This window comes from Poromitra crassiceps (assembly GCF_964638095.1).
Source record: "Poromitra crassiceps genome assembly, chromosome: 18".
NCBI lineage: Eukaryota > Metazoa > Chordata > Actinopteri > Beryciformes > Melamphaidae > Poromitra > Poromitra crassiceps.
In genome coordinates, this window is record NC_139636.1 from 18,075,483 (window position 1) to 18,098,473 (window position 22,991).

Below are 22,991 nucleotides of genomic sequence, written 5' to 3' on the forward strand. Positions count from 1 at the left end.
ACCCAAGGACTTAAGAGACAGGAGATGGAAAGGATAGCTCAAATGTCGGTAACGGTTGGTTACAATGTAACCCAGGTTCACTGAGTGGAGAGAGTATGTCTCCTACAAAAACATTTGTATTGTATCCTTGATTAGCGGCAGCTGACGACACATAATCACCTCACCTGGGTGAGTGAATCACTACACCTGTGGGTGATTGACTGGGGGCGGCATCCTGATTCCTCAGGCTATATAAGCCCTAATGCACGTGCCTGTAAATGGGTAAATGGGTGGAGAGCCTGTCAGGTTCCAAGGCTAGCTTCGAATGACCCAATGAGAGATCCCAGTGTTGGAGACTGTTTGCCCAAGGCAGCTTGGTCTGTAATGGACAGAGTCTGTCGCCCTACGGGCACGTGTCTGGTGGTGGCGGGTCGGGGGTACGTGCGGGCTCATAAGCCGCCTCTATGCAGACACGTAGCCATTGCCGCTGACACACCACGCTAGGGGTGTGTGGCAGGCACTGAGGCGTGATAAATGAGCTGCGTGTAAAGCTTGTAAGCTCCAGCACATCCGGCTCGTTAACCATGTCACTGACACCCCCTCAAATGAGAACTGGGACAAGCAAAGCCGGAGAAGTTCGGGAAAAACCACTCTGACATCCCCGATGCCTGTTGAATTGCATTCCCAACCCAATGAGAGAGCCCAGCCTGGGAGAGTGGTTGCTCAAGGCAGCTTGGTCTGTAACAGACGGAGTCCATCGCCCTGCGGGCACATGTCCGGTGGAGATGCGCTGTCAGAGCCCTAATGGGCACAAGGCAACTGCCCGCTCAGCCCTGCTTCACCATCCTGAAGAAGGTGGAAGTGCGCAGTTTGACACTGACTGGTGTGGGCCCCGGACCAGATCTAAGGCAATACACATCAGCAGTCCTCATGCAGCGAAGGACATGGACCCGATTCCCAACAGAACTGGGACAAGCAAGCCTGAAGGCGGTTTGTCTTCCAGGAGTTAGGGAAAGCATTTCTGCTACCATCGGTTTGCCATTCTGAGTAACTTGCCCAACATTGCTGCTCAGTTAGGGTCTGAGATCACCGCCAGATTTTTCCCCAGTTTGTGCTGCAGTGTTATCGTTCTATCGTCATTTGGTTTTAATTCATTGTATTGTTCTGGATTAGCTACATAGCTAGATAACTCGCATCACATGTATTTAATATGATGCCCCTGTTTTCAGAGCGGAATTGTTTTTTGGAGCATGCACAGACCGTTCCTGTATCCGCCGGACCTACACGTTCCACTCCACAGTGTGGAGTGGAACGTGTGGAGTCCACACTGCAGGAGGATCGCTGGATGTCATCTCCTGCCTTCACTTCTCTCCTCACACCCTTCAGAAAGTGTCAGGACAAATTTGTTCTTCTTTTTCATCTTTGTTTTCTTTAGTAAACCTCTGGGTGGCCGCCTGACAGCCCTGATGCATGGCTGCTCACAGCTGATTTACTTTCTATGGAAGATTCTCCTCTTTTTCATAGTCTGTTTTTGTGTGTGTGTGTGTGTGTGTGTATATGTTTGCTGACGTCCGCTGTAGCGCTGTCGCCTCACATCTAGAAGGTCCTGGGTTCGATTTCAGCCTGGGATGCTGTGGGCACTGAGGGTGTGTTTCCCCCATGTCTTCAGTGCCTACTGGCCAGGTGGGCTATATCGTGAAAAGGACCTTTCTGTGTGCCGTTTGAATGTTCTCCTGCAATCTTATGGCTCTCACCAATGGCCGTCGCACCACATACGATGGTCGGGTGATAAAAAAGATGTTTGCGGTTTTATTTCAAACAAACTAAGTTGTGTATGAAATTATAAAAGGGTGAACTTGTGGGTGGGGGAGGGCAACCATTTTTTTTTTTACATGTGCAGAGGGAGGGCAGAGAGAAAATAATCTAAATGTCAGGGAGGGCAGTTGATTTTTTTAAATAATATATCATATTTTACCCCACCCCACGTAAATATCGGACAGTCCCTTACAACTTTCACTATGAGGAAAAATAGCGTCCACTTGCAACATTTCCTCTGACGATGCAACAAACTTGTTTATCTCTGCATTTCACGTTACCGGCTGCTGCTCAGGTCGACTCAGCCGGGTCCCTGGGTCTTTTGTTGCTAGCTTTGTCTTGTTGTTGTTTCCAGGTGCTTGGAGAGATTTGATGTCGTGTTCACAGCGGTGGCTAAATTGCTTCTGGCCTGGGCAAAGTTTGCACTTTACCGTCACATTCCTGTCGTTTCGTGCAAAAATTGGAAGTATGTGCATAATCCGCCATCAAAAGTTGTAGACCGTGCGCTGCCATTTCCCCCAACATCTGACTGCTTCAACTCCTATGAAAGGTGGTCATACAATGAATCGGCTGGAGGGACGAACCAACAAATCGTCACTCCTCATATCTAAACCTAAACCATTCCTCATTCCTCCCCGTCACTCCAGCCCATCCATTCTAGGCTCTCAATTTATTTGTTGTCTATTGGTAATGCCTGGATTGAGCTTGCACCAAAAAGATGTGTATTTCCAGTCAGCTGTTCGAATGCATCGAATGAAGGAAAGCACGTTTGATGTTTTCGCCATAATCCTGCAGATTCAAACCCGATCCTGCTGAAAATTGAAGAACTCGTAGCATGTAAATGGGAATAAGAATGGAATATTCTATAAGCAAATCATGTAAACAAATATTGTCTGATTTAGAATAATGCCAATAGTCAGATTATTGCAGTCTATGTAAACATATAGTCATTCATATTCAGTTTTGCCATTTGCGTTTCATCTGTTCAGGGATGAAGAAACCGTCAGACATTTGTGATGCGAAACACGTCAACCTCAGCCCGACCGTCCAGCTGATCTTCTGGCTTTGTCAGAAGCAGCAGCGTTGTTGACAGAGTGGACCGTTTGTTTTCCTCGAGAGCACAGAGAGTCCTGTTGCAGACCGGCCGTGTGGCCACGCTGCATGCTGCACGCTCTGCATGCTGGAGGAGGATCAGATGAATATTTCATGGTGAGGGATTTGTCCAGCAGCTACCTGCCTTCCCTCAGCCCGCCCGCCGGATATCCCTCTCTGGCTGAGTGGAGCACTCGTAAAGAAGTTAGTAGAGCAAAGTGACTAATTTGCCGTCACCCACTCACCTTCCCCACACAAATAAAACACGCAGCGCTTGTTGACAGAGAAAAGCACGGGTGTGAGTCGAGCAGGATGAGGTAAGGCACTTAGCGGAGCAGGTGAGACGCTGGCACTCTGAGGGAAGGTCTTATCGTTTAGCAGGTTTGTCTTGCTGTGTGGGTTCACAAAACACAGAGAGAGAATAATGAGAACCCAGCAGGAAGAAATATAACGGAGGCTAACTGATGCAAAACAAGGACTGACATTCATTTACATGAGGAACAAAAGAGATAAAAAAGTAAACTAACGTGAGTGAGTTAGTTTACTTTTTTATGGGCTGGGGCGAATAGCTTGATCCCACACGCTACGTCCTGCCGGTGAAACTCCTTTTGCTGTCAGGTGAAAAGAAGCGGCTGGCAACTGCACATGTGTCACAGGAATCATGTGTTTTTGAAGCTTTTTCTGAATATCATGTAAAAAAAACACATTTACGCTTCAAAAGTCATAAAAGTCATTTATGTTTGTGAATATTATCCTGCTGAACACAAATGACCACTCCCATAAACTTTTGTTAACCACAGACCTTATTTTATGCATTTAAAGGGATACGCCAACATTTTGGGAGTTTAGACCATTTGTCATATTGTCGATATCAAAACTAGAATGTACATGGTTGCACCCGTGTACAGCGCATGCACTGTGTGCAGCGCCTCATGGCAAACGAGGAACTTCGGTTATACTCTGTTAGTTCAGTTACTCTTTTTGTCTGTTTGAGGCGCTGTGTGAAATCACTTGATATTTCATCACGTGGTGACAAAAGTGACAAAACAACCACAAGGCTATAGGCCTGGTAAAGGCATAGTTTATCTTGTTTATGTATGGGAAATATTGCAAATATTTTTTAAAGGGATATCCTTATCCCTTTAAGTGAAATCCCCATTCTAAAACCCCATTCACTTTTCCCCGTAAGCTCCAACATGTTACTTCCAGACTCGTTCCTGTGGTGCTCTATTGGGCTACCCTTTATTTTGAAAGATTAGTAAAAAGAGGACCACCAAGTGGTCCTGGCCATGTTGACAAGTAGGGAGTGAAAACGGGTTAAGTTAAGTGCCTAAAATGTAAACATAAAAAATTCCCTATGAAGAGACTGCTCCTGAACGCAGGCAGTGTGTCGGACAGATCTGTAAACTTTACAAAGCACAGAGAGTCAAGATGATGAACATTCCAATGAAAGGGCCTGATCGAACATCTCTCAGGTAGAAATTAACATCTAGTGATCCATCAGTAGTGATAGTGCTGCCCAGAGCTATTGAGATACGAGTTGCTTCTTCTTCTTTTTTTACAGCAATGGCGGCGGATCGCCATTCCTGGAAGTAAGGTTCTGAATTAAGCAGCGACATTTAAAGATTTCAGTTTTGTTCTTGGGTGACAACTATGGCGATGAGTGGTAATTCCAGCTGAGACCCAAACTGTTGCATAATGTGACATTAGTCAGCTTGTTTGTCCATAGTAACCACCCGTAATACCGGAAAAAAACTATCTTGTCTTCACACAAGAGTTGTCAGGAACCTACAGTAACCTGCAGAGTGAGTCTATTGCGTTAGCTCCACCCACCCTGTGTCGCCACAGACACCGAGTTCATAAATGTTGCAAGACTGAAAAAGCAAAGGCTTCCATCAATGGGCCATGGGCTCAATCACCATTGTGTGTTAACTCATGATCAGATAGATAGTGACTTAACAGATATTTATTTAGATGAAAATATTTGAGATTATAACTTTAAATAATCTAATTGTATAGTGCCAGCATTATTTTAAGCATTCAAACGGCCAACCACATACTTCCTGGAACTATCCTTGAATGGATCGACCCGAGGGACCTAACCCCACCTCTGACCTGAACCCTAACCAATCATCACTCCCCATCCCTAAACCCAACCAAGCGTCACTCCTCATGTCCCCCCGGCCGATCCATTCTAGCATCAACCTGGAAGCTACGTGAGTCACGTGACGATCAAGCATTTTGGACTTCCATTGGTGCGACTTACTACCTCAATGGTTCTGCCTGAATTCTGCTACGCTGCATACAGACACTAAGACAAATTCCTTGTATGTAACTTGCATACTGTGGCAATAAAAGTGATTCTGATTCTGATTCTGCCTACATTAAGTTAGCAGCAGCAGCAGGTGATGGGCTGCACCAGTTACCGCCCAGTTACAGGTTTGTACTGGGAAATTCAATTAGGTCCACAGCAGCTGTGCAGCGGGGGAGCGCTATGCTCTCCACGGAATTACAATGACTGGAAATGATAATTCAGAGATCCAATTATCTGCTACTTCTTTGTAGCGCAGGCAGAGTAAAAAAAGAAATATGAAATAAGAATCCCATTGTGAGAGCTTTTCTTACCGGTTCACTCTTCATATACGAGTCCCACAGAACAGAGGAGGAGTTCAGAGTGCGTGGGTCTCACTGCCTCTGAATACATTATCAACTCCAGGAAACCCGGAGCGCTCCAATTATCCACAACTCGTTAACAACAGCTCGGCAGTAAAAGACAAATTGGAACAAAGATTTATTTTCCTCCGCCTCTTCAGAAAAACACAGAAGTGTAGTTTGTCTGAAAAGCTCTTGCTTGTTTTGTTTTGAAGACATCAAAGAACATTCACTACACTTTTTACTTTAATTTGACAATGTATGCTGATGATTCCACTTTTTATTATGTGGCCCCCACATGTGCAGAGCTTAATCAGGTCCTGTTTAATGAGCTTAGCATCATATATAAAAATAAATAAACGTATACTTTCAAACATATCAAAAACCGTGTGCATAATATTCAGTTCTAATTATAGATTATCACACAATCCTAAAATGAATTTACAGATAGAGGGTCAAACTATACAAGTAAAAACAGTGAAGCTTCTAGGACTTTGGCTTGGCTATACATTGTCTAGGTCTGATCACATCAACAAAATAGTTGCCAAGATGGACAGAGCAGTTGCCATTACAAATGTAATGTTAAATGTGCACCGTTTCTAACATCAGTATTGTTTCGCCAAATTGTTTGTGAATTGGTTCTACTGTATGTCATCTGGGTTATTGCTTGGTGGTGTGGGCATCTGGTTCTGGTGGTCTACTCAGCATGCATGCACGTCTCACATTGCTTGTGGTGAGGAAAGACTTCCGGCCAACCTACTTATTTTCATAGAGTTATTCAAAATCAGACTCCTACATTTCTTTACGATAACTAATTTATAGTTCAGATATTCATACACACTCCACCAGAGGGGCAAGTGGTGGACAGATTACTTTACCCTAACCAAACTCTAACTACATGAAGAAGGCTGTAATATACAGAGCTATAGTGTCGTGGAACAGTCTTCCAGGTGAAGTCCGTTCCATCAAAGGCATGTTTTTTTTTACCCTTGACCGCGCTCTCACCTCAATATATCTGAATGAGAAAGGATTCTATGAGTCAATGTTTTGATCCAGGCATCCAACAAGTGTTTACATGTTTTGCTGCTTCCTGCTCTTCCAGGAAGACATTGAAGAAGCACTTAGGACTCCACCGAAGATACTTTTTGAGATCTGAGGCTATTCATAAAACATCCGGCGCTGTAGGTTCGGAAGGCCAGGCCAATGCTGCTGGGGAACACATTGACATTTTGTAAAGGGGCACAGTGAATGAAGTGTGTGTGTGTGTGTGTGTGTGTGTGTGTCTGGGAGGGCGGGTCACCAGGGGCCTCTTCGTGAAGCCGACACTGTTTATTACAGTACAACAGCCATGGACAAAATAAATGAAACCGGAATCATATCCCTTTATTATTTCATAGGTAATAACATTGGATATTTTTATGATATATTGATTGCCGGACTGGAAATGTCCCCGATTTTTATTTGAGAAATCTACAGTACTACAGTAGCAAGACTGCAGGCGGCTGCCCTGCCGATTGGTTACGGAAGACCGAAGCCCGCCCCCTCATAGAAATGCTCTGAAGTGAGTGCAATCTCAGACGAAAAGGCAATGAGTTTATGAATAGACGATGCAGTTTGAATATCAGGCTACAATGTTTTAGCTAGACTAGCGCAGAGCTTCTGGTATTAGCAGAAACTAGACATCCAGACAAAATCCGTCAGGACCAACCATAATAATAATAATAATAATGATTGGATTTATATAGCGCTTTTCTAGACACCCAAAGCGCTTCACAGGAATCATTATTCATTCACACCATTCGTACCAGTGGTGGTAAGCTACGGGTGATGTAGCCACAGCTGCCCTGGGGAAGACTGATGAACCATGTTATGCTAGCTCACTGGGGAGTGGGAATAAAATAGCGCCAAATTCGGCTTTTTTTTTTTTACAAAGGTAAATGGCCAGGACTATTTTCAAACGGGTCCCTTTCCCTCTCACATTAAGATAGGCTATCAAGCTGCAACATAAATACAACAACCCTGCCTTACAGATGAATATTTTCCTTCTTATCTGTGTAAGTTCTTTTTCAAACATCCAGGTGATAGAAAGTTTTAAAAATAATTTATTTAAAAAAACACTGGACTAAAAAAGGCAGAAAACAAGACGTTTCAGTGTTCATCCAAACACTATCAGTAGTGAATGTAGCAGGAAGTAACTCTGGCAAATGAAGCACACACACACACTTTTTAAAACTTTCCCTCTTATAAATGGCAATCATTTTGTCCATGTTGCCTCCATGTACTGTAGATTTAAACAAATACGAATTGAGGCTGGTCTGGCTGTAATCAAATAGAGTGGCTGTTAAAAGAAAGCCCTATTGCGTAGTGCGCCATGTTCCACATGGGGTAACCTCTGTATGAATGCCATGTCACAGCAGGCATGCACTTACTGGGGCCATTCAAAAATAATGATACGGTAAAGGTAAATGATTTGCGATTAAAAAGTGCAAAAGTACAGACAAGCCATATCAAATATAAAAGATGAAATTGGAGTAATTAGAACTGCAGGAGTCTAGCTTTCCATCCATTTTTGACAAATGTCAGCTAAGAGCTCCAGGGTCCTAAAAACACATTGTTCTGCATGCATGAAAATGTTATTTCAACACTAAGCATTCAGACAAAAACAAAGTACAGAAGTAAAAATGGCAAGTGCAGTCAGCTTTACTTTGACTGTTTCCATGCGTGTATTTAATTAGCAGTATACAAACTGTAATTAGCAGTATAAGAATTGTAATTAGCAGTATAAGAACCATCATGTTGATAGCTCTAGGTACAAATAAAATTCATAAGGGTTATACCAGTATTTTGCATACAGTAGCTGGTTCTACTGTATGAATACTTCACTGTCTATCCACTGCGAGGCAGGGCCCCCAAACCTATCCTGCTTAGGGCCACCAGATGTACAGGGCCGGCCCTGACTTCACATACTCTATCACTGTTGTCAGATGAAAACCCACGCATCTGCAAAACATCATTTTCCCAGGATGGGACACAGGAAAAGGATGAAAGCAAGAGAAAGAGAAAAAAACAAACACAAAAAAACCATACGTCATTGACATTCAACATTATAACATGGTGCTATCGGCCGAATAAGGTGCCTATGTGCTTGCAAGAGACTATGTGCATGGAATCCCACACGAGGGGCCCACGAGACCCCAGCTGGGCGAGCCACCCGTCACCCCCAACCTCAGTCAGTGAAGTTCACTAGCTTTCCTTTACAGCAGTGGTTGAAGACCGATCACATTCCTAAGTTGAACACGTGTCAATCAAAAATGCCCAAAACATTAGCTAGTAGCTCAGTGTCATTGTGGTAGAGCGTGTTTTAAACTCATACATTAAAAACTAAAGTATGGACAACGATCTCACATTGTGAAATGAAGACAAACTAATGCTGATTTACGTGTTGTGGACACGTTTGACTCAGTGGAAGTAAAAGGAATCGTCTCACTCCATTGGCACATTGTTTTCCCTTGTTTTAAGAGAATATGAGAATGAATGGATTTACTGTTTATTTTTGTTGTTCAAACAAGTCCTGAAAGTATTATGCCAGTCCTTGTGATGAGCTATTGCAGTGTATTTCATCACTCACCTTCCAATTGAAATGACAAAGCTAGCCCACGGTGACCTGATGTTACGTGCAGCAGTGTGTGGATGAAAAAAGTCAGCAGTGCTCATTTGTAGTGCGGACAAAGCAGTATAACAGGCAGTGATAGACATGTTGCAGCAGAACACTCACAGGCTTAAACAAGGAAACCCAGTGGAACGACCAGGAAGTGAGCAGCTGTGAAAGACAAGAAAAACTGCAGCCAGTCAGGGCCCACTTGTTAATCTAAAAAATGTCCGCGGCCCACACCCGACTATAAACAGTACGGAGGCCAAATAATGCGTTGTCATAGAACTTTTTATTTTGGAAAGCATTTTCTGAAAATCACATAAAAAAATTTTTTACTCGTCTTTTTTTTGTTTTCAGAAGAAGGCATAACTTTGGCACTCTATGGCTCTTGCCCACCGCATCGTAGGCTACCAGCTCAGCTCGACTCTACTCGCTTTTGTGAAATCTTCCATGGTCTCTCCTGATTCTGAATAGACAGTAGCTGAATCACCTGGTTTGACCAAGTGAAACTCTTGTTATAAAGACTGTATGAAATATGTATGGAAAAATGACTGGGGAATGAAATCCTTAAGGCGCCATGCTGAAGTCTCTGAGGTGATGTCCTTGTTGTGCCTATTTCGTTTCACAGTTTCATGTGGGATCATGCTGTCGCTGTGACGACCAGTTGTGGGGGGCGGGCACATCGAGGGGGTAGTAGGCCTATTTGCGGTGGAAAACCAACAGGGACCAAGAGAGAGTAGATGATCCTGTGAAGCAGACACTGTGAAGCAGACACTGCGGAGCCTCTGCCTGCTTTCGTCTCAGTTTTGCAGAGCCGTTGCAGCAGCAGCTGACTGGCAGAGGCAGCCGTGGATTACTCCCTGTGTGTGGAGGAGCGGAGGCTCTTAAATAGCACAGAGTTTGGCTTCAAAACGAGATCTGCGCCGTGACACCCGCTCCAACTGAATGTTTGATGAGAGCATGAAACTGAAAAGGATGATAGTACATTCTAACCGCTCGCAGGTGCTTTCAATTAAAATGAGATGGTTTTGACACGAATGTATTTTAAGAGACAATGAGTGATGAACTCCAGGTAATGATTTTCTCCTGTTCTGACAGTTGGATGTAAGCGGCGTTTTGGCTCTCAGTGTGTCAGAGGCTGTTTCTAGGCAGCAGCTCAGAGCAGCTCTCATTGCGCTCTTTGCTCTGCTTAATGTGACACAGAGGGGAGGAGAGGCTCTTTGCCAGTCAGAGGCACAAGTGATCTCCTAATCTGATTCCTAGGAAACAGGAGTCCATTCCCACGTTATCCACTGACAGGGTATGTGCGTGTGAGTGCGTGTGAAATGGCGACTTGGAATCAAGTTACACTTAAAGCTCCCCCAGTCTATTTTGTCATTTTAAAGATATTTCATGTGTTGGTGTTGGTCATGACCTGGTCTGTTGATTAGCCACACTGTTCGCCAGTATTTAAAAAAAATCAAATAACCTCATTTTGTGCTCAAAGTAAAAAAAAACAAAAACAAAAGTTGAAGCGGAAAACATACTTGTGCGTCAGCCTCGATTTGGAGCCTTGCCGCCATCTGCCGGCGACAGCGAGACAAACATACTCGAACGTCACTCAGCGCGTTGGCTGCAGTACACCTCCGAAACACTAGGTGGCTTGTGGTGCACTCATGTCAATTACATAATGATGCAATCGGGTTGTTTACCAAGAACTTACAATCATGGCGGCGAAGTTGAAGTTTTATGCTATGCAGAAGGCTTTGGTAGCTGAGGAACGAGCATTGTTAAATGAGGAAATGGCGTTTCCTTGAGCGGCACTCCCTGTTTTGTATTGTATTGTCCTGTATGTGAACGATTGCTAATGAAGTTGTTAAAGAAATATTGTCATCTACCCCTCTCACAACAAGTACGTCAGCAGATATACGTACGCGGCGCAAGGCAACGGCCAATCATAGCTCTCGTGCTGTTCACGTCTTGTCCGCATTGACGCCATTTTCGAGGAGCTGCACACCAGCTGCAGCGAGCTGCGCCGCAGGCTCGCCACCCAAGGTGCACCCCTCGGTGCACCCCTCGGTGCATTCGGCGAGGGCTTTGACACACAACCATGTAAAGGCTTTAACCAGTTTGAGTCACGCTCTTTCCATAAAGCACAGCAGCTTTGATATCTGTTGGCTAGTTGTTGATATTATAACAATATTGTGGCTTATTCTAAACGAATGTTTTATGGAGATGGTCATGGTGGCATAACTGTTTCCGGTTTTTCCGGTGTGGGGGCCGACAAAAGAGTTTAATCAAGAGAACTTCAGACTCGACTCGAACTCAAGATTTTGGACTTGTGAACATCTTTATTTATTTATTTACTTTTAGCGCACTAATAATAATGTCAACTAATCAATGCTGATACTGTATGCTAATAAAGGAGTGCGGATAATGCAGTAGGCCTACATGCTTTGAATTCCTTAGTTTTAGCTATGCCGTGTTCTCAGCAGACTGGATGGCATGCAGCAGATGAGAGAATGCTCATCCATAAGAGATTTGAGACTTAACTTGGACTCTAGCTCAAAGACTTGAGACTTGGACTAGCAAAAATGACTTGTGAGCATCTCTCTTGTGTGAGTGTACCGTGTGTGTGTGTGTGTGTGTGTGTGTGTGTGTGTGCGCGTGTGTGTGTGTGTGTGTGTGTGTGTGTGTGTGTGTGTGTGTGTTTAGACAGTACATGACAGCATTTCTTCATTGCGTAGGAAATGATCACTGGTGTCAGATTTTCGCCTTATTGGTTTCCTTGTCAAAATCATGTCATCTTATGAGTTAAAGTAGTTTGAGTTTGCATGTTGCGTATGAAAGGTGCTATAAAAAATAAAGGATAGTATTATTATGATTAGAATATACTCATGTGAATTAGGGCATTGAAGGTGCATTCATAGTTGGATAGATAAAGGTTCAGATATAAATGATAAAATACAGCAAGAACAAAGAAAAGTGGAAAATTTACAATTTTGTTCAGGAGATCAAAGCACCTGCAATCCATTCTGTTAATAGATGAAGCTTATGGAGTGATTACAGTGAGTTTGGTGTGATCTGCTGTTACAGATACCATCAGCACAGCGGCTCATTGAATTCAATTGGATTGAGGGAAGTGGATTCACCGTGCCTGTGATCTGTGCAGATAAGGTTCATATGCCGCTCTGTTAGAACTGCATTACTGATAAAGAGGCTCCAACAAGTCGTTACATAACACACAGTACAAGAGTTAACCCTAACCCTTAACTGGAATATAAAAAGGAAGGTATTTGCACTCATTTATGATTTGGAGTATAAAGAGGGAAGGCAGGGTAAGGGTAATAGTGAGCACTCCTACTCCAGACAGTAGGGTAGAAGTCAAAGGCAGACTGGAGGTCAGACCACTACAGAGCCCGGGAATGGCCATCGGGAGAAAATAACGATTTACTGTAACGGGCTCACAATATGCAATTCCAGCTCTGTTTCTTTCTTTTCTCGTGCGCACAAGATAGCCTACAATCCGTTCCCTCGTTTTCCTCTTTTACATGCACAAATTGCCAAAACGTGCACTGGAAATAGTGATATGGTGCTCTGGATATACTCTCTTCACATGCTCTTCAAGAGCTTATAAAGAGTCAGTCAAATATTGGTGATTGTGTTTAAATGTGGCTGTGCTGTCCTGGCTGTGTTGCATCAGACACCTGATTGGCTGTGCTGTTCAGAGCGCCATCACGCCACTGTAACATGACCCGGGCTGTGTTCAGAGCGCAGTCACGCCACTGTAACATGACCCGGGCTGCCTTCAGATTGCAGTGTGACTGTGCTGTCATGTTACAGTGGCGTGACTGTGCTCTGAACACAGCCCGGGTCATGTTACAGTGGAGTGCCTGCACTCTGAACACAGCCCGGGTCATGTTACAGTGACGTGACTGTGCTCTGAACACAGCCCGGGTCATGTTACAGTGACGTGACTGTGCTCTGAACGCAGCCCGGGTCATGTTACAGTGGCGTGACTGTGCTCTGAACGCAGCCCGGGTCATGTTACAGTGGCGTGACTGTGCTCTGAACGCAGCCCGGGTCATGTTACAGTGACGTGACTGTGCTCTGAACACAGCCCGGGTCATGTTACAGTGACGTGACTGTGCTCTGAACACAGCCCGGGTCATGTTACAGTGGCGTGACTGTGCTCTGAACGCAGCCCGGGTCATGTTACAGTGGCGTGACTGTGCTCTGAACACAGCCTGGGTCATGTTACAGTGACGTGACTGTGCTCTGAACACAGTCCGGGTCATGTTACAGTGAAGTGACTGTGCTCTGAACACAGTCCGGGTCATGTTACAGTGGCGTGACTGTGCTCTGAACGCAGCCCGGGTCATGTTACAGTGGCGTGACTGTGCTCTGAACGCAGTCCGGGTCATGTTACAGTGACGTGACTGTGCTCTGAACGCAGCCCGGGTCATGTTACAGTGGCGTGACTGTGCTCTGAACGCAGTCCGGGTCATGTTACAGTGGCGTGACTGTGCTCTGAACGCAGCCCGGGTCATGTTACAGTGGCGTGACTGCGCTCTGAACGCAGCCCGGGTCATGTTACAGTGGCGTGACTGTGCTCTGAACGTAGTCCGGGTCATGTTACAGTGGCGTGACTGTGCTCTGAACACAGCCCGGGTCATGTTACAGTGGCGTGACTGTGCTCTGAACGCAGCCCGGGTCATGTTACAGTGGCGTGACTGCGCTCTGAATACAGCCCGGGTCATGTTACAGTGGCGTGACTGCACTCTCGTGTTTGGAGAGAGGCGGGGTGGAGTTCTGCAGGTGTCGCAGGCGCAGATCAAAACACTTAAGAGCCAGCGAGCAGGCTGTGTCTGCTATTATCTCTCTCTCTGGGTCACTCACACACCTTATTATCAGCTCGCAGACACAACTTCACTCACACGCTTTCAAAGTCAAATTGATGTCATTTTGAAGTCGCGGCGTCAGGTTGGAAGTGTGCGTGGCGTCTCTCTCGCCGAGGCTCTCCAGGCCGCCGGCGGTGTGTTAGCGGCGGCCGAGGATTAACGCTGTGTGAAGGTCAGGCTCCAGGAGCTGGGCCAGAACACATCACATCTCACATCTTAATGAGACTTTTTGTCTTTCTCCTCGAACAACTTACTCCAATTTTCTCGGCTGTTATTCTCAAGATTCAAGATTCAAGAACTTTATTTGTCCCCGATGGGGCAATTGGTTGTGCAATAGTGGGAAACACACAAAGAAAGACATAAAGTAAACACATAAAAACATACACAGTAAAAAGTAAATAGTACATTAAAAAGTCCACAGTAGGCCAAAGAGCACATCAATACCTTTTCCCTCACTAGTTATGGAGAGAGATGACAGAGGGTACGAAGGAGTGCTTATATCTGATAGTGAGTACTGACTCAATAAAAGAGCCTTAAAAAATGATCATCAGGGTCCTGTCGACCCGGAACTTAGCGAGTTTCCTGAGACAATAGAGCTGGCTTTTCTTGTAAACCATGTCAGTGTTGCTCTCAAAAGTCAATTTATTGTCTAATATAGTTCCCAAATACTTATAGGACTCCACTCTTTCAATATTCTGTACTGACAGGAGGAGGGGGGAGAACGTCACATTCAAAACTAAATACGATTCATGGCACCAATTTGAAAAGTAGTCGACAAGCGGACCGTGGGAAGTTTGCTCACAAGTCAACAGGCTCATTATGACTGCATGTATGGTCAGCCAACTTTAAAATGTGGTTTTTCAACATGCTGTGACAATCATTTGTGTACAGTAAGAACTACTGTAAAAGAGTATGGTAAGCACAGGAAGGAATGAAACATGGAACCTGATGCATGGGAGCTCTCCATTGACTGCGTTACGGCTGCGTTGCGGATCCGGTAAAACTGATCCAAACCCAGGCTCTGCCCCCAACTGTTCTGCTCACTTTGGATTCAGAAGTGGTCGTCTCTACTCAGGTCCCTGAGAACTAACTCGCTTGGAAGGTTCTCTGCTATCTGGGACCCATTTCTGGCCTACTTCGACGAGGTTAAGAATGACCGAGTTTAGGGGAGGCGGATGGCTCGCCCAGCTCGTATCTCATGGACCCCCTTGCGTGGGGTCCCATGCATATTGTCTTTTACAAACACATAAGCACCTTATGCGGCCGATAGCACCACACTGCAATGTCGAATGTTGATTTATGTTGTTTGTTTGTTTTAGTTTTTTTGCCTTTTCTTTCTTTTCCTATGTCTGAGCCTGTCTTGTACGTGTATAGTCTATAAAAATTGAAAATAAAATATGGGGAAAAAAAGTGGTCGTCTCTTATTTGTCGGGGGAAGCCGGGATCCGCTCAGCTGCAGTGCCTGATATTTCATTTGCAGCAAAGCGGCGTTATCTGTCTCCGCTGCGACCTTATCGAGCCCGAGTGTTTCTGCCACATTTCCCCACCCTGCCTTCACATTCAACTAAACCTCATCTGTTCTGTGCAGCGCCAGATAAGTGCTGCCGAATTGAGGTTTTGAATGGAAAGTACCCCGGCGGTGTGATATCCCTCGTCTCAGCCATCCGTCACCTCGCTCGCTCACTGGCTGAAGGTAAAGCACTTCTCATTTGTATGCAAATGGAGGGAGCCGCCGAAGCCGCGTGGGATAATGTACACTTCAGCGCCAGGTGTTAATATTTAAATCGGCCATGTTTTGATGGACACGGTACACGTGCCGATATGAGGAATTCATCCGACGCTCTAATGACACATCACCTTGGCAGGCTTGGCAGCACCAACGTTTCCACCGGAATACTGATTTTAATGCTCTGGAAATTAGACGTGACAGCGGCCATTAAGCACCCGAGCATTAGCGCCGTAAAAAAAGCTCTTTTTCCACGATGTTGTATTTTGCAATATTAAGCAGGAGTCTCAAATTTTGGTTCAGAGTTACCTCTTTGTGAATATCCGATCCGGACTGCGGTGAACGCTCAGACAGAGCACGGTTCAGAGTTTCTCCATCTAAGAACTCCCCATGGAAAACATGGAGAAGATCGTCACCTGACCAGTGATGGCTGAGGGGAAGTTGGTCCCCGGGCGCTGTGAGGAAAGCTGCCCACTGCTCCTGGCCTGCCCCGAGGAGGAAGGACGAGCCAGGATGGGAGAAATGCGGAGATTGAATTTCACCAGCCACTGTCATCGTGTGTGTGTGTGTGTGTGTGTGTGTGTTCGTGCGTGTGTGTGTGTGTGTGTGTGTGTGTGTGTGTGGCTGCATGCTTGCATGTTGTGGTTGTGCAAAACATAAAGACGGGTTTGTCTGTCCAGTTCTTCTCGGCTCGCTTTTGGTAACGAGCTTGTGGCTGAAAACATGCCTCCTCGCTCCACATCTGAGACGTCTGGGCTGACGGGGTTTGAGAAAGGTTGAGGGTTCAATTCCCACTGGAGTCTCCCTTGTTGATCGATTGAATCTTTTCATCTTGAAATTGAAGTTGAAATGAAAATCTCTTTCAAGCGAGAGCTGAGCATAAAACAAAATGACAGACAGGTGTGGTTCAGTCACACGTTCCCAAAACACTCAGACAGACAGACAGACAGACAGACAGACAGACAGACAGACAGACGGATGTTCTTTTCAATCTGCATACACATAACAACTTTCCACTTTCAAATTATGTGCAGTAATTTCAGTAAATACGGGAAACATACCAAATGCATGCATACTGAGGCCACTGACGATTTAAATGTGAAAGGAAAACCGTGTTATTTGTATGGGGTGAAACTGGATTGGTAGACAGACAGGCAGACAGACAGAATCACATGAGTCAGAAAGGAATTAAAATGTTATAAACAGACTATTGAAACACTATAGGAATCAAATAATAAATGTATGCTATAAAACACCTACAAGACAGTAGAGAGACTTTGTCATTTTGAAGTCGTTGCAGGTCATTAGTAACAGAGCCAGTGATCTACCTACATGAACAGGCCCTGGTTGTGCTTTGGTGCTGCAGATTCCAAACTGCATGTTAAAACTATGCATTATTTGAGGCGCTCTGGATAAAACAGTTTTGTATGGGAGAGTTGTGCTTCATTATACAACAGGTAGTTATGACCAAGCAGTTTGATTGGTCAAGTACATTTCAAACATGCTCAAATCAGCATAACAATGACTCATACATGTAGTTGTGCTCAAATGAAAAAATGCCTAATCACTAAAATATTACTGTGCCATTTTCGCAAAGTGAATCGTTTCGCTGTTAGTTTTGGAGGATGAGAAGTGTAATATTCATGCATATAGTTCAGGAGGTCGAGCAGGTAATGTAGTGCACAGTGACTGATGAGAAGGTCGTTGGTTCGATCCCCTGCTCCTCCAGTCGGCATGCCAAGGGTCTTTGGGCAATATATAGATGCAGCACTCTTCAATTTTCGGCGCCTGGCCAGCCGGCTGCCAGCCAAGACCCTTGGCAGTTCAAACAAAGTTAGAACATGAACTTAACTTAATATACTTGCACTTAAAGGAGAATTTCATTTTCTTTTCCACATGGACCCTATTTCTTATTTGTTTATGTATAACTTTTGCAATTGGTGCAGTATTGACTAAGATTGCTTCAGTGGCTTTTCCCACATGCCCTCCTGCCTTGGCAGCCTGCACATAGCAAATGAAGCAAATTAAGGCTTGTTTGACCTTGCACTTGCAGTAGCTTGTGATTGTGATTCACATCCCTCCTCTCAGCCTGTTGATCCTCAGTTTGTATCATATAGACCGAATCACCCAATTGTTTACAATAATGTGCGGGTAGACAACACAGGCACATAGACTTTAATGGAGCCGAGCACACTGGGCGATTAACAACTGAGATAAAGGGACGTCCGGGTAGTGTAGTGATAAATTCCCTGCCTACCAACACGAGGGTCACAGGTTCGTATTCACGTGTTACATCCGGCTTGGTCGGGCGTCCATACAGGCATGATTTGCTGTGCCTGAGTGGGCAGAGTTGGTGCAGTGTGGGCAGGGGTGATTGATGGTGGTTGGTGGTGGTAGAGCATGTTTGGGTGGTGTGTCTGTGTGTGTCTCTCTCTCCCCCTCTCCCTCCCTCTCCTCTCTCTCCCTCTCTCTCCGCTCTCCCGCTTTCCCTCTCACCCCCTCTCTCTCCCTCTCTCTCTTTCAGTCATCAAAGCAGTGTAAAGCAGCAGACAGCTGATGTGAAGTGAAGTCATTGAATATGAATCAGAGAGTTTTGCTGGAGGCGAAGCAGACTCATTAAACCTGACAACGAACTGTGTCCGCGTGTGCATGGGCGTGTGTGTGTGAGATTCATTCATCCATTAATTGAGTGAGTGGTAAACCTTATTGGTCCCTAAGGGTGTGTGTCCATATTCTAGACTAGAGCATTTTTGTGTATGGAAAAAGTATAAATAAAATAAAAGCGGCCCGCTCATTTGTGAGCGGAAAACTTTTAATTTGTAGGAGCTGTGCAGAAAATGGAGTTAATAGTTCCAGGCAACTTGACACTGTCAAGCCGCTCCGGGTGTAGCAACAGGCCTTCGGAGGGTGGTGTGGGAATGACAGAGCTGCCATTGTCGCTATATTAGAAGTCACTGTACCATCAAAATGATTAGAAAGCTGTTATATGAAAGGAACACTTCGCCGATTTGTATCATTACAAAATCGTATATCAGAAAACTGTAAACAGTTTTGCATCAATTCATTTAGTTTGACAGTTATAGACAGTTGAGAGTCATTCATGCACAAATGACATCACTGGCTGATTTTGTAATGATACAAGGCTGGTTGAAAATCGGCGGAGTGGCCCTTTAAGGTAAAAGAAAACCCAAAAGATAATTTCATAGAACACAACACATAACAGCACACAGGCCTTCTGCTGTGTGTTAATGTGTTGGGAGAGCAGGGTGATAGGATAATTCGGTTTTATGTGTCCTCAAAGCGTGTCTGACCTTTCCTGCAGGGACTAGACTGCACCTAATGACTTCTCATGAGACCTTAATGAATCCTGTGGGGGAATGGGCTCGTCACAGTGACTCAGAGCACCATGCAGATAAGAAGAAGACAAATAGGGAGAACTGAACACAATTAAAACAAATAATTACGTCAACAAGACGAGAATAATGCAACGTAGCGTGGAGCAGTCTGAGATAAAGATAGATCGTGTTCATTAACAGCTCCGCAGGCAGAGGTGGGAGTGTTAACACTCACACTGCGAGCTGTTCACACGAGAACATACCCTCAGACATGTTTCCATGTATCAACATTATTATCGTCACAGTCACAGATGGAGGATTCGTGTGTGCAGAAATCTTTCCTGGTTAAGAGCTAGAAAATAGTCTCAACAAGTTGCGAATATGTGTGCATTGTGCAAATATCAAGGGGCAAACCTGCACGGCCAAAAAATGAAGTCAATGCGGAAGTGCCTGAAACCAGCATTATTTTTAATGGCCAGCAAGGGGCGACTCCACTGGCTGCAAAAAGAAGTCAATAGGAAAATGACCCTACTTCTCACTTGATTTACACTTTCCTAATGAGTTTATGGTTTCAATTAGTTCATTTCAAGTCTTCGATAAAGCAGACTATGTTCTCGACCGTGATTGACAGGGATGGGGATCGAGACCCAGGAAGGACCCGGACCCGGTTACAAATTTCTCAAAACCTGAAAATCAAGAAGATCTGAGCTGATCAAGATTGCTATGGAGACTAGGTGGTCCTATATTGCTCGAGACGAGAGTCATGGCATTTCAAATCACTGGTACACAGATATTTACATCAATTGTCTAATGAAGTTTTTGAATTCAATTGGATTGCCTGCCAATGGCCATTAAAATAAACAAAGAAGAATTGAATTGCCTCATGCCCTTGTTCACTTCATTTCTCATTTGCTCAATTGGTTGCTTGCTAGGATGGCTGAACATGCCATCGAAGTGGTCTATATATATTATGTATTTTCTTTATAAAAGCAATACCAGTTCTGTTAAGAATGTATTGTCGTCTTGTCTTTCCACCAAATAATATAAAAGTATTGATAGTGGTATCGATCGGTATCGATAAAGACTTGGATCGTTAAGTAGTCTCGAAAATTGTATCAATATCAATAAAAATGGCTAAATGTTTGTGTTTGTGTGGCTAAATGTTTGTGTTTGTGTGGCTAAATGTTTGTGTTTGTGTGGCTAAATGTTTGTGTTTGTGTGGCTAAATGTTTGTGTGGCTAAATGTTTGTGTGGCTAAATGTTTGTGTGGCTAAATGTTTGTGTTTGTGTGGCTAAATGTTTGTGTGGCTAAATGTTTGTGTGGCTAAATGTTTGTGTGGCTAAATGTTTGTGTGGCTAAATGTTTGGGTGTTTGTGTGGCTAAATGGAGTGAGACATCTGCTGAGGAGATGATGGCTTTACGCCACAGCGTCAGGGTGCTAATGACGCTACGCGGCGCTCTGAGGCTGACAGATTGATGGATGTCTCTGTGATGGAGCGAATGCATCTGCCACAAGCTGACAGAGGACGCAGTGTGACGGCCATGCTACAGGGGACGTGACGGCCATGCTACAGAGCACTGAGTGCATCAGACTCACAGATGAACAGTGTGGTCTCGTGACATGTCATGAAGTGGGCACAATGTCTTAATACAGCAATATCACACGAGAGGGAGTGATGTTGAACTGTATATCGTCATTCGTCATCGTGATATCATTCATCACCTTTCACCTTTTTAACTTTTCATGTCTGTATTCCAGTCCTGATACATTATGTTCTCCCTTTTATGGAGAGCCACTGACGTACACCAAACACAATTGAATAATCTGCCAATTTGATGTGACCCTAAGGGAAATCTTAACCTACTGTAAGGTGCTTTGTGCAACTGGGCCCAGATCCTAAAATCGCCCCTGTCGCTCAGTAGTTCCTCTCTCTCTCTCTCTCTCTCTCCTCTCTCCAGGCTGGGTGTGCATCGCTCAGTCTCTGAAGATTCCTCGGGAGCCGCGGCCGGGAGAGTTCGACAAGATCATCCTCCGCCTGTTCGAGACGCCCAACGCCCGGGCTGTCATCATGTTCGCCAACGAGGATGACATCCGGTACGCACACACATACTGTACACACCAGAGATGCTCACACGTCGTTGTTTGCAAGTCCAAGTCAAGTCTCAAGTCTTTGAGCTCGGGTCCGAGTCAAGACACACACACACACACACACACACACACACACACACACACACACACACACACACACACACACACACACACACACACACACAGCTTGGTCTGTTCTGTCCGTTAATCCACCAACTGTTGAGTGCAGATTAAGATAATGATCTTCAAATTATGTGAGCTGTGGACTGTTTGTGAGTGGAGAGTCTCAATCTGCATCTTATCTCACATTCAAACCAAATTAATATCTGATTCTCATCTGCACCAACCAGACAACTAGAGAGAAACCACTCACTCCCCGACCGAGGGAGAGAGAGAGAGAGAGGGAGGGGGGAGGGAGAGAGAGAGAGGGGGGAGGGAGGGAGAGAGAGAGGGAGAGAGAGTGAGGGGGAGGGAGAGAGAGGGGGAGGGAGAGAGAGAGAGAGAGGGAGGTGGGAGAGAGGGAGCGAGAGGCAGGGGGAGGGAGAGAGATGGAGGGGGAGGGGAGAGAGAGGGAGGGAGGGAGGGGGGAAAGATGAGAGAGAGAGGGGGGAGGGAGAGAGATGGAGGGGGAGGGGAGAGAGAGGGAGGGAGGGAGGGGGGAAAGATGAGAGAGAGAGAGGGGGGAGGGAGAGCGGGAGCGAGAGGCAGGGGGAGGGAGAGAGATGGAGGGGGAGGGGAGAGAGAGGGAGGGGGAGAGATGAGAGAGGGGGGAGGAAGGGAGAGAGGTAACAGGTTCTGAGGATTTTTTGTTATCACACAACCATAAAATACATAGACAATACATACTGTACACAAGAACAATTACAGTAGCATGGCTGGCATCACAGACACAAGCCAACAAAGCAAATTACAGCAGACAATGGATAGAGTACATACAACAATACAAACATACATACAAGTACATACACATTAGATAACATAATTGTAAGGCAGATTACAACCAACATCCAATTACAAACAGTTCATTTCATCTGATAGCAGACTCTAGAAATGATCAGTGGAGCATTTTAACATTGATAAATTATTAAGAGACAGAATAATTACTGTAAACAGAAAGCCATCACTGAGAAGACTGTCAGCCTCTACACTGGCTCTGTCTCATTGGGAACATACTGTAGCTTCCTACTTCCTTCCTCCCTAACTAGATTAGTTTAATTCCTAAACCAAACAAAGACTCTTTCTATTGAAAACTGGAGACCGATCACACTTCTAAATGTGGATTATAAATTATTTGCACTTGTATTTGCCAGACGCCTGAAAAAAAACCTTGGAGAAATTATAAATGAAACCCAAACAGGTTTCATGGCTAATCGTCATATAAGTAACAATATAAGATTGGTTATGGATATACTTGACTACTCAGAGTATGTAGAATCACAGGCGGTCATTGTATTTCTCGACTTTTATAAAGCGTTTGATACAGTAGAACACTCATTTATATATATGGTTTTAGATTTATTTGGGTTTGGGCGAAAATTTATTTCAGTAGTCAAAATGTTATACAAGGACATCAATAGTAGTATAATGATCTATCCCAATACCTCAAAAAGATTTTCTGTTAATAGATCGGTGGGTCAAGGTTGTCCAATTTCTCCCTTTTTATTTTTAATCGTCACAGAATTACTTTCTTTAAATGTTTTGAACAGTCCCAATATAAATGGTTTATCTATATTTCAGAGGGAAATTCGAATTACACAACCAGCAGATGAT

General features: G+C 44.7%; 1 protein-coding gene across 1 annotated transcript in view; it reads left to right on the plus strand.

Moving 5' to 3' along the window:
- The window catches only part of LOC310792978 (metabotropic glutamate receptor 8-like), a gene marked incomplete at both ends in the record, with an annotated part of 160,115 nt that overhangs the window by 57,141 nt on the left and 79,983 nt on the right, over positions 1-22,991 (plus strand). Inside the window, one exon of the mRNA XM_083654735.1 lies at positions 21,092-21,227. Coding sequence (XP_083510861.1) covers positions 21,092-21,227 — 136 coding nt within the window. The remainder of the gene's footprint in view (positions 1-21,091; positions 21,228-22,991) is intronic.